The 12931-nt window shown below is 42.1% G+C and overlaps 1 protein-coding gene across 5 annotated transcripts in view; it reads left to right on the top strand.

Annotated features, from left to right (window-relative positions):
* Positions 1-12931, top strand: part of RUBCN (rubicon autophagy regulator) — a 73030-nt gene that overhangs the window by 38941 nt on the left and 21158 nt on the right. For 3 of the 5 annotated variants that reach the window (XM_054575161.1, XM_054575159.1, XM_054575157.1), the window contains exons 3-11: positions 2533-2616; positions 4099-4258; positions 4879-4985; positions 5874-6030; positions 6614-7147; positions 8538-8582; positions 10645-10740; positions 11412-11527; positions 12261-12471. In XM_054575161.1, the coding sequence (XP_054431136.1) occupies positions 2533-2616; positions 4099-4258; positions 4879-4985; positions 5874-6030; positions 6614-7147; positions 8538-8582; positions 10645-10740; positions 11412-11527; positions 12261-12471 (1510 nt within the window). The remainder of the gene's footprint in view (positions 1-2532; positions 2617-4098; positions 4259-4878; positions 4986-5873; positions 6031-6613; positions 7148-8537; positions 8583-10644; positions 10741-11411; positions 11528-12260; positions 12472-12931) is intronic. The other 2 variants (XM_054575160.1, XM_054575158.1) reach the window with 1 other exon arrangement.

The following is a 12931-nucleotide window of genomic DNA, read 5'->3' as shown; positions in this document are numbered from 1 at the left end:
TGTAGACTCTATGAGAAAACTCCTCAACCTAATAAGTGAATTTGGCAAAACAGCGGGATACAAAGTCAATATTCAGAAATCAAAGGCATTTTTGTACACCAGCACTGAAATAGAAGAAGAAGAAATCAGAAAAAATATACCATTCGATATAGCAAGAAGAAAAATAAAGTACCTAGGAATAAATTTAACCAAAGATGTAAAAGACCTGTACACAGAAAACTATACAACTTTGAAGAAAGAAATTAAGGAAGACACAAATAAATGGAGCATATACCGTGCTCATGGATTGAAAGAATTAATATCATCAAAATGTCCATACTACCCAAAGCAATTTATAGATTCAACGCAATCCCTATTAAGATACCAATGACATATTTCACAGAAATAGAACAGACATTTCAAAAATTTATATGGAACCATAAATGACCCAGAATAGCTGCAGCCATTTTGAGAAAGAAACACAAAGTAGGAGGGATCACAATACTGGATATCAAACTGTACGACAAAGCCATTATACTCAAAACAATCTGGTACTGGCACAAGAACAGACCCATAGACCAGTGGAACAGAATAGAAAGCCAAGAAATAAGCCCAGGTCTCTATGGGCATCTAATATTTGACAAAGGGGGCAGAGGCATAAAATGGAGCAATAATAGCCTCTTCAACAAATGGTGTTGGGAGAGCTGGACGGCTACATGCAAAAAATTGAAATTGGATCCTCAGCTGACACCATACACAAAAATAAACTCAAGATGGATAAAAGACTTAAATACAAGTCGCAACACCATCAAAGTCCTAGAGGAGAACATTGGCAGGAAACTCTCAGATATCCCACGCAGCAATTTTTTCACTGATATGTCTCCTAAAGCAAAGGACATAAAGGAAAGAATAAACAAGTGGGACCTCATCAAAATAAGAAGCTTCTGCACGGCTAAAGAAAACATCAGCAAAATGAAAAGGGAGCCAACCATATGGGAAAATATATTTGCTAATGATACATCAGATAGAGGTTTGGGCTCCAAGATATATAAAGAACTCACTTGACTCCACTCCTAGAAGACAAACGATCCAATCAAAAAATGGGCAAAGGACCTGGGCAGATGCTTTTCCAAGGAAGAGATACAGAGGGCCCAGAGGCATTTGAAAGGATGCTCAGCATCACTAGCCATCAGAGAAATGCAGATCAAAACCACCATGAGGTACCTCATGCCGGTCAGAATGGCCATCATAAACAGATCAACAAACAACAGCTGCTGGCAAGACTGTGGAGAAAAGGGAACCCTAGTACACTGTTGGTGGGAATGCAGACCGGTGCAGCCACTGTGGAAAGCAGTGTGGAATTTCCTCAAAAAGCTGAAAATGGAACTGCCTTTTGATCCAGTGATTCCCCTGCTGGGACTATACCCTAAGAATCCCAAAATGCCGATTCAAAAGAACCTATGCACCCCAATGTTAATAGCAGCACAATTTACAATAGCCAAGTGTTGGAAGCAGCCTAAATGCCCATCAGTAGATGATTGGATCAAAAAATTTTGGTACACTTTCACAATGGAATACTACGCAGTAGAAAGAAAAAAAGAACTACTCAACTTCGTGACAGCATGGATGGAACTCAAGAGCATTATGCTAAGCGAAATAAGCCAGGGGGCGAAAGACAAATACCATATGATCTCACCTATAAGTGGAACCTAACCAACAATACAAAGATACAAGGGAAATAAGACCAGCAACACTGAAAGGAAAAGAAACCAACAGAGACAAGAGGGAAGGGGAGGGGCAGGGGAAAAGGAAAGGAAGGGGAAAGTCAAGGAACATATAGGAAGGACTCATGGACAAGACCAAAGGGAAAGAATTGAGGGAGGGAGGGAGGGAGGGGGCAAGGGGAAGTGGTAGCGGGTAGGCAGAGACAAATGTATTTGAAAAAATAAATTAATTAATTTAAAAAACAGAGGGAAAAAAAAGAAACTACCAAACTGTCTTCCAGAGTGGCTGTAACATTTTGCACTGCTACCAGTAGTGTATAAGAGTTCCTTTTGCTTCAAATTCTTGCCAGCATTGGCTGTTGGCATTGTTCTGAATTTTGGCCGTTGTAATAGGTACATAGTGGTATTGTGTTGCTTTAATTTGTGTTGCCCTGATGACATATGATGTGGTGTATCTCTTCATGACTTCATTTGCCATGTGAGAGTCTTTGGTGAGGTGTCTGTTAGTGTCTTTGGCCCACTTTTTAAATGAGATTTTTTTTTCTTATTGTTGAATGGTGGAGAGATAGGGATAGAAAACAGATAATTTTCACGCTATAACCTTCTATATCATATTTATGAATTAGTTCAAAAGGACAATTAAAATAATTTTAAACAGTTATCCTTTAAAAAGGTGAACATGTATATGTATGTACTCTGATTACTGCTGAGAGCTTTGTTTTAGGCAAAGGAAAGTTATGCTTTTTTTCCTCTCTTTGAATGCCAACACTAGAACTAGATTTGGTCCAAAATGGTAATGATTTGTTTCCTGTATGTATTACAACAACAGGTGTGTTGTCGCCAGACTGATTACTGGCAATTTGTGAAAGATATCCGCTGGCTTAGTCCCCACTCGGCGCTTCACGTGGAGAAGGTAAGAAGTGAAGGTAACCACAAGGCTTTGTTGTTTGATGTTGTGTTTGGAGAGTCTTCTAGGATGGTGTGGGTTCTTATTAACTGAGGAGAGGAAATTATCCCTGTAGAACTGATTTGGAAGCGAGCATTATTTGCTTTAAAAAATAAACCTTGCAAACCTTTTACTCTAGGCCACTTTCTCTCCTCTGGAAAAGGGGTGAAAAAGTTTTGTTGTTTTCAAAAGATCTGCATATATGGGACCAGAGTGAAGCTTTTCAAAATGCAGGGCATAGGGCAAGAGGTTCCCTGGAGTGGTTGGGGGAAGTAGGACTGAGATGCTAACAAGTGTTTAAGAAGAAAAGAACGCACTAGTTAGAAAAAACAGATTTATGGAACCAATAGCCAAGCGTGTTCCTAACAGCTTTGACTACCATCATACCACTCGACTCTTCTGTCCTCTCAGCTCCTCACAGTACCCCTGATTTCTAGTCAGGAAAACAGAGCTTGAGAAGGTAGGTGTCTTGACCAGGGTTACACAGCTAGTTCCAGATCAATCACTGCCAAATTTATGTATCTATTTATTTAACTCTATATTATAGTAAAATTTAATGTATACAAAATTAAAGAGAATAGTGAACTCCAAAATAGACATCACGCATCTTTAATACTTATTGATTCATGGCCAATCTTATTTCATGTGTTACCCCACTAACTGCCAGATTCATTGTTGAGATGGTGTTTGGAAAGGTAATTTGTTTTTAAATGGTCAGGGAACCAAATAACAAGGTCTCACACTATCCTTTTTTGTGAAGAACTCAGAGCCCAGTGATTTTCTTATGTAGATTTTTTTTGTCTTCATTTTATTTTTCCCACCAAACCTCCCACTAATGTATTTTTATAAAGTATATTGCTGTGGTAATATACTCTTAGAAGCTGCTTGAAATTTTCATCCATACATTTTTTGATCATGGGCTGTGAGACCTTGCCTTCAGAAACACCGAAGTAGAAGGAGGTTCCAAATAGAGAATACTGTGGCTAGAGGCAAAAAAGAGGGGCTCAGATGTCTTCTCTTTGGTGATATTTTTCCTAGATTTTTCTCCCCCAGGTATTTTTTGCATCCTTTTATGAAGGCCATCTGAAGTAGAGGACTCTGTGAAGAGAAGGCAAGAGGTCAAGTTTATTCTTCCTCTGAATACCTCAGAATAGATGCCTCTTTGGAGACAGAACGTAAAGAAACACATGTAGCAGCTTTGTTTTATCTAGGAGCTGCATAGTAGGTTTTAACTGCTTAGTCCCTTTCCAGTGGCCCAATCCAGCAGCGGAGCCATTAATCTCTTCCTTCCCTCTCCTTCCTCAGTAACCTCTAAACACTACCTGGAGGAAAAATACCTCTGATTGCCTCCCTTTGACCTGTCTCAGTTGCATTCTCAGGTCATTAGGCCTCAATCTTGCTGCGTTTTACCAGTATACATGTTTTGACCCATGCCTTTTTGTCTTCTAGTTCATTAACTTGCATGAGAATGGCCAGAGCAGCACTGATGGCGTGAGCGAGCGCGCCATTGCAGAGCTGTGGCTCCAGCACAGCTTGCAGTGCCACTGTCTCTCCGCTCAGCTCCGACCTCTGCTTGGGGATAGGCAGTATATCAGAAAATTCTACACAGGTAGGTACAGGACACTTAGCCAGTATTATGGCATATACTTACTCATTGTTTTTCACTTTACTCTTCCTTTATAGCCTCATTGTTACCCGAGATGTCATAATTTTTCTTGATGCCATAGAGATTCTAATCAGAAACATGTAACCTTTCTCATTTCCTATGTAATGCACAAACTTATTCCCCTACTCCCATACACACAAACTAATAAGAAAAACTGTTTTCTACTGATAGTTTCTTTGTTCCAATCACTGTCACATACTTTTTGTACATATACTTCTAATATAACCCGGAAAGTTGGATAAATATGTCTGTTTTCCAATCAGGGAAGTAGAGCTCAAGGAGGTTAGGTTACTTGGCCAAAACCACCCAGAACCAGGATTCAAATCTGAGTCATTTGGACTTTGAAGCCTCTTGTCCTGTCCCCTCTCCTATACTGCACATCACTTAGCCTCTCTTGTACTTTATTTGTTGCTGGCTTCCCTTCTTTCCACGTTAATATGATTCTCCTCAAGTCATGTTTACCTTTTCCCTTTCTCCTTCCCTCAGCTTCTGCCAGGGTCAGATAGGGAAGCCAAACATCTCCATATCGGACCCCATTACTGTGGTAGCTTTTCTCTCCCCAGATACTGCTTTCCTGCTAAGTGACGCCCATGTCACGGCCATGCTCCAATGCCTAGAAGCAGTGGAACAGAACAATCCCCGCCTCCTGGCCCAGATTGATGCATCTATGGTAAAGAGGGCAAGGAATTCTCTATGTCTGTGCTGACCTCCTAGACCTCACTTGGATGTAACCCTCTGTAGCCAACTACTTCTTCACTTAGGCAGTTGTGAACTGAAAGGTTTTCATTTTTAAAAAAAAAACATAAAGCTTGGAAAAGAAGAGGACGTACTGTTAAGTACCTGATGAAAGTCAAAAGTCTAAGCTTAGGTCTGTTTGAGAAGGGAGGTGTCTATTTTTTAAATGCTTTTAAATATCCTTACTTTGAGTAAGCACCTCCTTGGCAGGCTTGCCAAGCCTTTGTAGGCTTGGCAAAGAGCTGGGGAGAAGAAGGATGACTTTGAATCAGGAGTAGAGTTTATAGCACCAGACCTAGTACGGCCTAGTATTACACTGGATCATTTTTGTTCTTGAAGTATAAAGAAATGTTGTTGCTTAATGTTGATTATTAACTCTCCAATTTATTTACCCCATCACTAATAGCAGTGCTGCAGCTAGAGTGTAATTATAGTCCCTACTCTTTTTAGGGAGGGATCCCCTATCTCTTCTGTTTTAAAATGTTTATCCTTTACTACTCATTGAATACTATGGATGTGTCAGGCATGGTGCTATGCACAATTAATGTGTAATCTCAATTCGCACAACTCTATAAGGTTGCCGTTAACCTCATTTTATAAAGGAGGCCCCCAAGGGACAGAATAGATAAGTCACTTGCCCCTAGTTTGGAACAAATAGCTTATAAGTGATAGGGCCTGGATTTGAACCTTAGTCTGACTTCTGACTCCATCTGCATAGCAGTCCAAGCCTGCTGCTGAAGGTCAGCTTCTACTAGTGTTTCTGTAATGCTTAGTACACCTCTGAGAACCTCTGTCCTTGAATCTGACGCATGTTTTTTTGTAGTTTGGCAGAAAACATGAGAGCCCACTGCTGGTGACAAAGAGTCAGAGCCTGACAGCTCTGCCTGGTTCCACATGCACCCCTCCAACCAGCTATGCTCAGCATTCCTACTTTGGATCCTTCTCTAGCCTCCACCAGTCCGTACCCAACTATGGCCCAGGTATGGGGGCAGGAAGGGATAGTCATGACATGTATCCCAAGCCTGGAAAGAAGACTCTGTGGGTGCTCACAGGCTGGGTATAGATAGAACCTTGGGTTAGTGCAGTTTGTCAAACTTAATGTCTTAATAATGAACTTTGTAGAAAGTTATACAGCAACTAGAGTAAGATAACTCAGTAGAATCATTAAAGTAACAGAAGAAAGAGAGGTTTTTTTACATTCTCCTGGGTTTCTAATCTACATTGCCAAGAAGGCATTTCAATAATAATAGCTAACATGTATTGAATGCTTACCATGTGCCAGGCTCTCTTGTGAGCAATTGGTCCTCAAAACAGTCCTATGAGGTAGGTGTTCTTATTGTGCGTTTTATAGATGAGGAATACATACTAATAATCCACAAAGCCACTGTTTTAAGAGCTCATTTTCTTGGCTCAGCTCAAATGACTTAACTTTTCTGAGGTGACACCATGTATTCTAAGCACCCAGTAATGATAGGGAGTTTGATCCTTAGGTGTGGAGAAGCTCTTCATATATACCAACAGCTTCCAGCTCACCTTTTCCTTCCCTTTCTTTTTATATTGTAGAAAAAAGAACTACTTCCTTTTCTCTCTCTGGCCCTCGCTGGAAATCTCAAGAAAACAGAGGACATGTCTCCCCAGCAGAAGATCACACCATCCAAGCCCCTCTGCTTCCAGTCTCTGGATTAGCTAGGGATTCCCCCTCAACACCAAATGAGATGAGCTCCAGCACTCTGACCAGCCCCATAGAATCATCCTGGGTCAGCAGCCAAAATGATTCCCCAAGTGATGTCAGTGAGGGCCCTGAGTACTTGGCCATTGGCAACCTGGACTCTCGAGGCCGGACTGCCAGTTGTCAGAGTCACGGCAGCAATGCTGAGAGCAGCAGCTCCAATTTGTTCTCCTCCAGCAGTTCCCAGAAGCCAGATTCTTCTGCTTCTTCCGTAGTGGACCAAAAGGGAAGTGGGCAGACCCAGCTGTCCAGTGTCCTTCGCAGGTCCAGCTTCTCAGAGGGCCAGACATTCACTGTCACTGGTGGAACAAAGAAGAGCCATATTCGCTCCCATTCAGATACCAACATTGTCTCCAGAGGAGCCCCAGGTAATGATAATCACCAGGCCTCTAGTTTGTACGGGGGCCCTCCTGAATTTTCTTAGGATGGAAGGGAGAGTTTGTTCTTAAGGGTCTGCAAATGGCAAAAAGAGAAGTTATGTTTTGGATGACATGATGGTATGCTGCTTCTAACAAAAAAAGAAGAAGTTTGTAACGTAACACGGATAACCAAGAATTCTCTCTGAGAATATTTGTGTTTGTTCCTTTATACACTGGACCAAAGCTAAATAGTAAATGCTTTCCTGGATTTTTTCACTAGTTCTTTAGCATCAGAGCATACACAGTGTGATTCATCACAGTTCAAGTTTTCAATGTATCATTCAGACAGGGGAAGTACTAATAAGCTTTAAAAACAATTCCATTAAATTCCCTCCTCTTCCTGTGATTCCTGAGACGTTTGGTCAGCATGTACTACCAATATAAGAGAGGCCAAGTGATACTAAGGTTTTCTTATTAAAACTAGAGATGAAGTGAATATGGGGTGGTGTAAGCTTGTAAACAAGCAGGTGGGGCAGACTGTGCATCACTAATTCAGGGTGAAAGACAGTCAAGTAAGGAGGCTTTGGCCACTGAGACCTCCCTCACACAAACAGCGGCTGCTAGCAGCAGAGGGTACCATAGACACAAGGAAGGTGGGTCTCATTGCTTTTGCCATCTTCCTGCCCTCATCTTTCCTGGACTGTTGGTGCCTGGCAGGCTTTGGTTGGGTTTCATTTGTAAGAGAATCTCCATAACAGCAAATGTAACATGGGCCTTTGTGCTTAAAGCCAGTTCTCTGTGGGAAAGCCCCAGAAATAAAACATAAAAAATTAAGAACAAAAAAGAAGGATTTTCTTTAGTAACTAGAGCTGCCATTGATTTCTCTTTGTAACTTATTGAAAGGTTAGAGCTAAGGCCCTCATCAGAAACTGCTGAATGGCAAATTTTTCTCTGTTTTCCTGTCAAGAGGGTAGTTTAGCTTGTTGGAACTCTTAAGGAAAACAAAACTCCAAGTCAAAGCCTGTCTTCCCATGAGCTTTTTCAGATGTGAAGAGTGCTTAGGTGAGAGCTTCAATTCACATCTCCTGCTGCTATACGCCAGGCCACTGGTCTTTGAACATGTAATACTTCCCTGTCCTCATTCTTGAATCCTCCTGGATTCCAGAAATGATAGTAACCTGCCTTGGAAAAGGGAGCCAGAGAAAACCTAAGCAGGAGGGTCTTAGCGAGTGTGGGCCATGTATAGCTTCTTAAACGAGTCATTCTTCCTTCAGCACATGGGTTCCCTCTCGGGAGTCAAATCCCCACCTCTGCTAAATAAAAGGACACTCTTTTTTACTTTCTCTATTCTCGTTTCCTCTGTCTGGACTCTCCTCTGCACCTATCTGTCTACATACAGGAGGCCCAAGGAGTATCACCATTATAGTTGAAGATCCCATTGCAGGTTTGGAAACCAGTCCCCCTCCTTTCTGTGTGCCACCTCCTCCTGCTGCTCCTCTGTGACCAATGTGCTTAGTTGAGAACCTCCTTTTCCATTCTGGTGTCAAATCAAGTCTGGCTAGTCTGGTCCTGCTATGATGCTTGGACCTGTCTGTAAAATGGCACCAATATGTTGTATGAAATGTTTTCTGCCCCTGACTTCTAAATGTTTCATTCACTCTCCCAGCTGCTCTGGGTAGCAAAGTCAAGACTTGTCAATCCTCTTTACCCAAAGATGAAACTGAGGCCTGCCATTTATCTAAGGCATCATGATGAATCAGTGGCAGAATTTTTCTTATAACTGAGTACTTAGAACAGATTATTTTTCTTTGAATTAACACCAGAATGCCTTTTATTTCCTGCCTGTGGTCTTAGATGTGGGTGCATGTTTTTTTGTTTTTTTTTTTTTGCTTCTAGAGTCTCCTGTTTCTTTTCTCTGTTACCCGTATTCCTTCCCCTATCTCCCTACCCCTCATTCCAGCCAGGGTTTTTCTAGGGACTTAGTCTGTTTCTTTGGTTTTCACAGTGGTGTTCAAACTGAATGTTGTGTACCATAATGCGTGGAGATATTAACACCAGAATGTGTCTGCAAGACAGAGTAGTGAGGGAGGACTGAAAGCCGTGTTCTCCTGGTAATGAGTGAAATCACTGGGTTTGTTAACTTGGAAAAGAGAAGGTTAAAGAGGAATACGTCTGTGAGACCGTTGTTTAGAGGAGCACTGTTCTAAGGAGATGAGAAATTTTAAGACAGATTTCAAGTGAGTATGAGAAAAGTCTAAGGATTAGAGATGTTCAGCTGAATGGGCAGCACCAGAAGGTAGTGAGCTCAGTAAGCAAGACTGGATGGCCTTTATATATTGTAAAGGAATAGGGTGCTGGTGTTGGAGTCCGTGTTGTGCTCTGAGTTTGACTGCGGACCTCAGAGATCCCTTGCAAGTCATGGTTTCTTAACAAGGCATCATGGTACCTGCTGGTTTGCCTTCAGGTCAGTACTGAGGAGCAGAGCCTACTTCCAGGACTAACAGAAATCTTTAAGGCCCAAAGAAAACCCAGAGTTATCTCTTACCATGTAGTAGCATGTTTTGTGAGAGGAGCAGCTGACAAGTTGGCACCATTTGTCAGGGAAATGGATCGGATGCAGTCGTTTATTCTCCCTGAGCACACAGCTCATTCCTCAGTTACCCATCTGCTTTCCTGCCTGCTTTTCCCTTCTGTGCCACTGGAATTTTATTTAGCTTTGGAGAATTTCAGTTTCTCAGTGCTGTGAGCCTTGCCTGCTGCTATTCCTCCACTCCCAACTTTCATTGTTTCTTGAAAGCGTCTATACATGCACTTGCTACTTTGCCAGCCTTCTCTTGAAACCTCTCCCTCCCTTCTCCAGTAAGGCTGGGCCTCCAGCCCTTTGGTTACAAGGCATCATCCTTGGCTTCTCCAGCACTGTCTTGATGCTTTTAGGGACATTGCTGGATTTTGTTTTTTTGTTCTGCCATTTCAGAAATGGGTTAAATTTGGAGGTATGACAAATTTACATTTCAGGTTGAAGAGAAGCCGTGTTCTGGTATTTCCTTAGTGAGTTCAACCCTTCTGATACTGTTTTAAAACCTAGTGTCAATGTATCAGAAAAACGTCAATGTGTTTATCTTTGTTTTACCATATGAAGACAGTTTTGTAAATTGGTTTGTCAAAAGGTAGAAGTTGGCTGATATTTCTTGAACATTTGGTAAGAAGTTCGAAGAACAGAGAACTAAATACATGAATCCACTTCCATTCGATTCTTTTTCACCTCTGTGTTATTTCATTCTGGGTCTTGTTTTTTCTCTTTTCCCCTTAGAATATACTGACTTTCTACTCCTCTCCACCATGTGTTCCTGCATTCTGGGACTGTCCCCTATTGGAGTGCCACCTCTCTCCTGTTTGGGGGGGGCATTGGGAATGGGAGTGGTTAAACAATGAAAAGCCGAAGTTGGGGCTGTATCTGTGTTCACCTCGTATGTGTGTTTTTACTCCCTGGTGGTTACTGACACTAGAATCCTGCAATGATAAGTCGAAGTTGAGAGGCCACTTGCCCTACTCTGGCCAAAGCAGTGAAGCCAGCACACCCAGCTCTCTGTACACAGAGGATGGTAAGTAAGTACTGGGGAGGCCAGGGCTGCAATTGTGTCTTTGCTCTCCCCTTGTGCCTGCTAAGCTCTGAGCCGTGTGGCTCATCTCAGTTCTTTGGAGGGTACACACGGTACAGCCTCACTCTCCCTTTCTTCATTTCAACCCCTGTGCTAGAAATCACACTGCCCCTCCATTTCACTTGCTTCTCTCTGACTTAGGGGTCCCACCTTCTCTTATGCCACGGGTGGTATCACTGAATGTCTGTTGAGCCAGATGGAGTGGCTTTCCGAGTGGGTTAAGAGAGGCCTCTGAGTGTCTGGGCTTAATGACTGGAAGATAAGCTCCACATGGAAATCATCTACAGGAGGAAACCATTTGCTTCCTTTTCTGACTTTCTTTTTTGTGGGGTAGGAGGGCGAGTATGTCATCTGAAATTTAGGTGGTAAAAGAATTTTCTCCAGGCCCTCTCCATTTATTCCATCATTCTTTAACCAAGAGGCTTAGTGCTCTGGGATCCTGAAATTCTGATAAATTCCTTTAGAAGCTAGATATCTTTTCTCCAACCTGTTACCTGGGAAAGCTTGGGGCCCTTGTGAGTGGTAGAAACATCAGACTTCTTGAGGAAGCATGACTATTACAGATTTGCTTTTCAAAGCAGAGCTTTTCATATCCGTATTCCATTTTCCCACAGAGGGTGGTCAGTACCTATGCTCCGGTGAAGGCATGTTCCGAAGACCATCAGAAGGACAGTCCCTTATCAGCTACCTGTCTGAGCAAGACTTTGGCAGCTGTGCAGACCTGGAAAAGGTGAGAAATCTAAGGGGCTACTGAAGAGCCCGTAAGTCAGGAGATCTGAGGACCTGCAGTGCCGTTTGTACTAACGAGGTCGTGGTGTACACAACAGTAACAGGAGTAAAGACTACAGTAAAGATAACTTCACAGTAAAGATACGCTCAACAAATTCTATCTCTGGAGAACTCTTCAGGGACTTGTGCTTCTTGAGTCCAAAAATATTATTGATTATGCCTTAGGAGCTGCCTTAGACAGAGAAGCATTGTATTTTAGCCACATGATTTTTGTTTCCTTGACCCTGGAACCTTAGGGAAAATCTGTTTCCAGAATGAACTTCTATATTTTATTCTAAGGTTCAGATTTGTTTGTAATAAATAATGCCCCTGTAGAACTTTATAGCTTACAAAGCACTTTATCTTGAGATATCACATTTACCTTAATAATTTGTGTACAGGTGTATGGCTTTAGGAAAGACCCTGATATGAAATTCTGGATCTCTTCTCTGTCATGCTTTTATGTAGAAAGTAGGATAGGAAGGCCAGACATGAACAGGGTATGAGCACAAAGAGAATGGAGAGCAGGTTTTCTGGCCATCGTCTTTGCTTATAAAAGTGTACATTTCCCCTGGGTGATTTGAATAAAAGCAGTGCATGCCGTGGAAGCTTTATCTTCAACATTATAATCAGTGAGGTGCTCAATACTTCTAACCCTTTGCTGAACAACTTCTTTGCTGCTTTCCTTCTTCCAGGAGAATGCCCACTTCAGCATCTCAGAGTCCTTGATTGCTGCCATTGAATTAATGAAGTGCAACATGATGAGCCAGTGCCTGGAAGAGGAGGAAGAGGAGGGAGAAGACAGTGATAGAGAGATCCAGGAACTGAAGCAGAAGATCCGCCTTCGTCGCCAGCAGATCCGCACCAAGAATCTACTCCCCATGTACCAGGAGACTGAGCACGGAAGTGAGTGATGCTGGGGACAACTCTGTTCCTGCTCCTTCAGGGCTTTAGGATAATGACTTGGTGCTTCTTGGGTTTTCTTTTCTGTCTTAATTTATGGTGTTATAACCAAGCCAAGGGTCCCTCTTTCTGTCAGAGTTCTGTCCTATTTTTTTTCTACCAGACCAAAATTCCAGAGTTCATCTACTTCCTACCTCAGAAATACTTTCCAAAAAATAGGTTTCTGATATGAAGAGAACTAAGACCATTGGTCCCAGATTCACTTCCCAGATAGTAGTACCTTCTATTTACATGAAATTTTCTAAATTTCATGAATGAATTGGGGATCAACCAGCAAGAAGAACTACTTTCCACTTCCCCAGCATCACTCCCAAGGTTCTGTTAACTTCTTTGTTGAAGTTGTACCAGGTCCCTCTTGTTGTGGCTCCAGAAGAAGGAGGGGATGTTTTTCTGTCCTGTTTAT

Source organism: Pteronotus mesoamericanus, unplaced genomic scaffold, assembly GCF_021234165.1.
Source record: "Pteronotus mesoamericanus isolate MK-2021 breed Mesoamerican mustached bat unplaced genomic scaffold, CSHL_Meso_final contig_27, whole genome shotgun sequence".
Classification (NCBI taxonomy): domain Eukaryota; kingdom Metazoa; phylum Chordata; class Mammalia; order Chiroptera; family Mormoopidae; genus Pteronotus; species Pteronotus mesoamericanus.
Note: the sequence above shows the minus strand (reverse complement) of the source record. Positions and strands in the feature narration are given on the sequence as shown.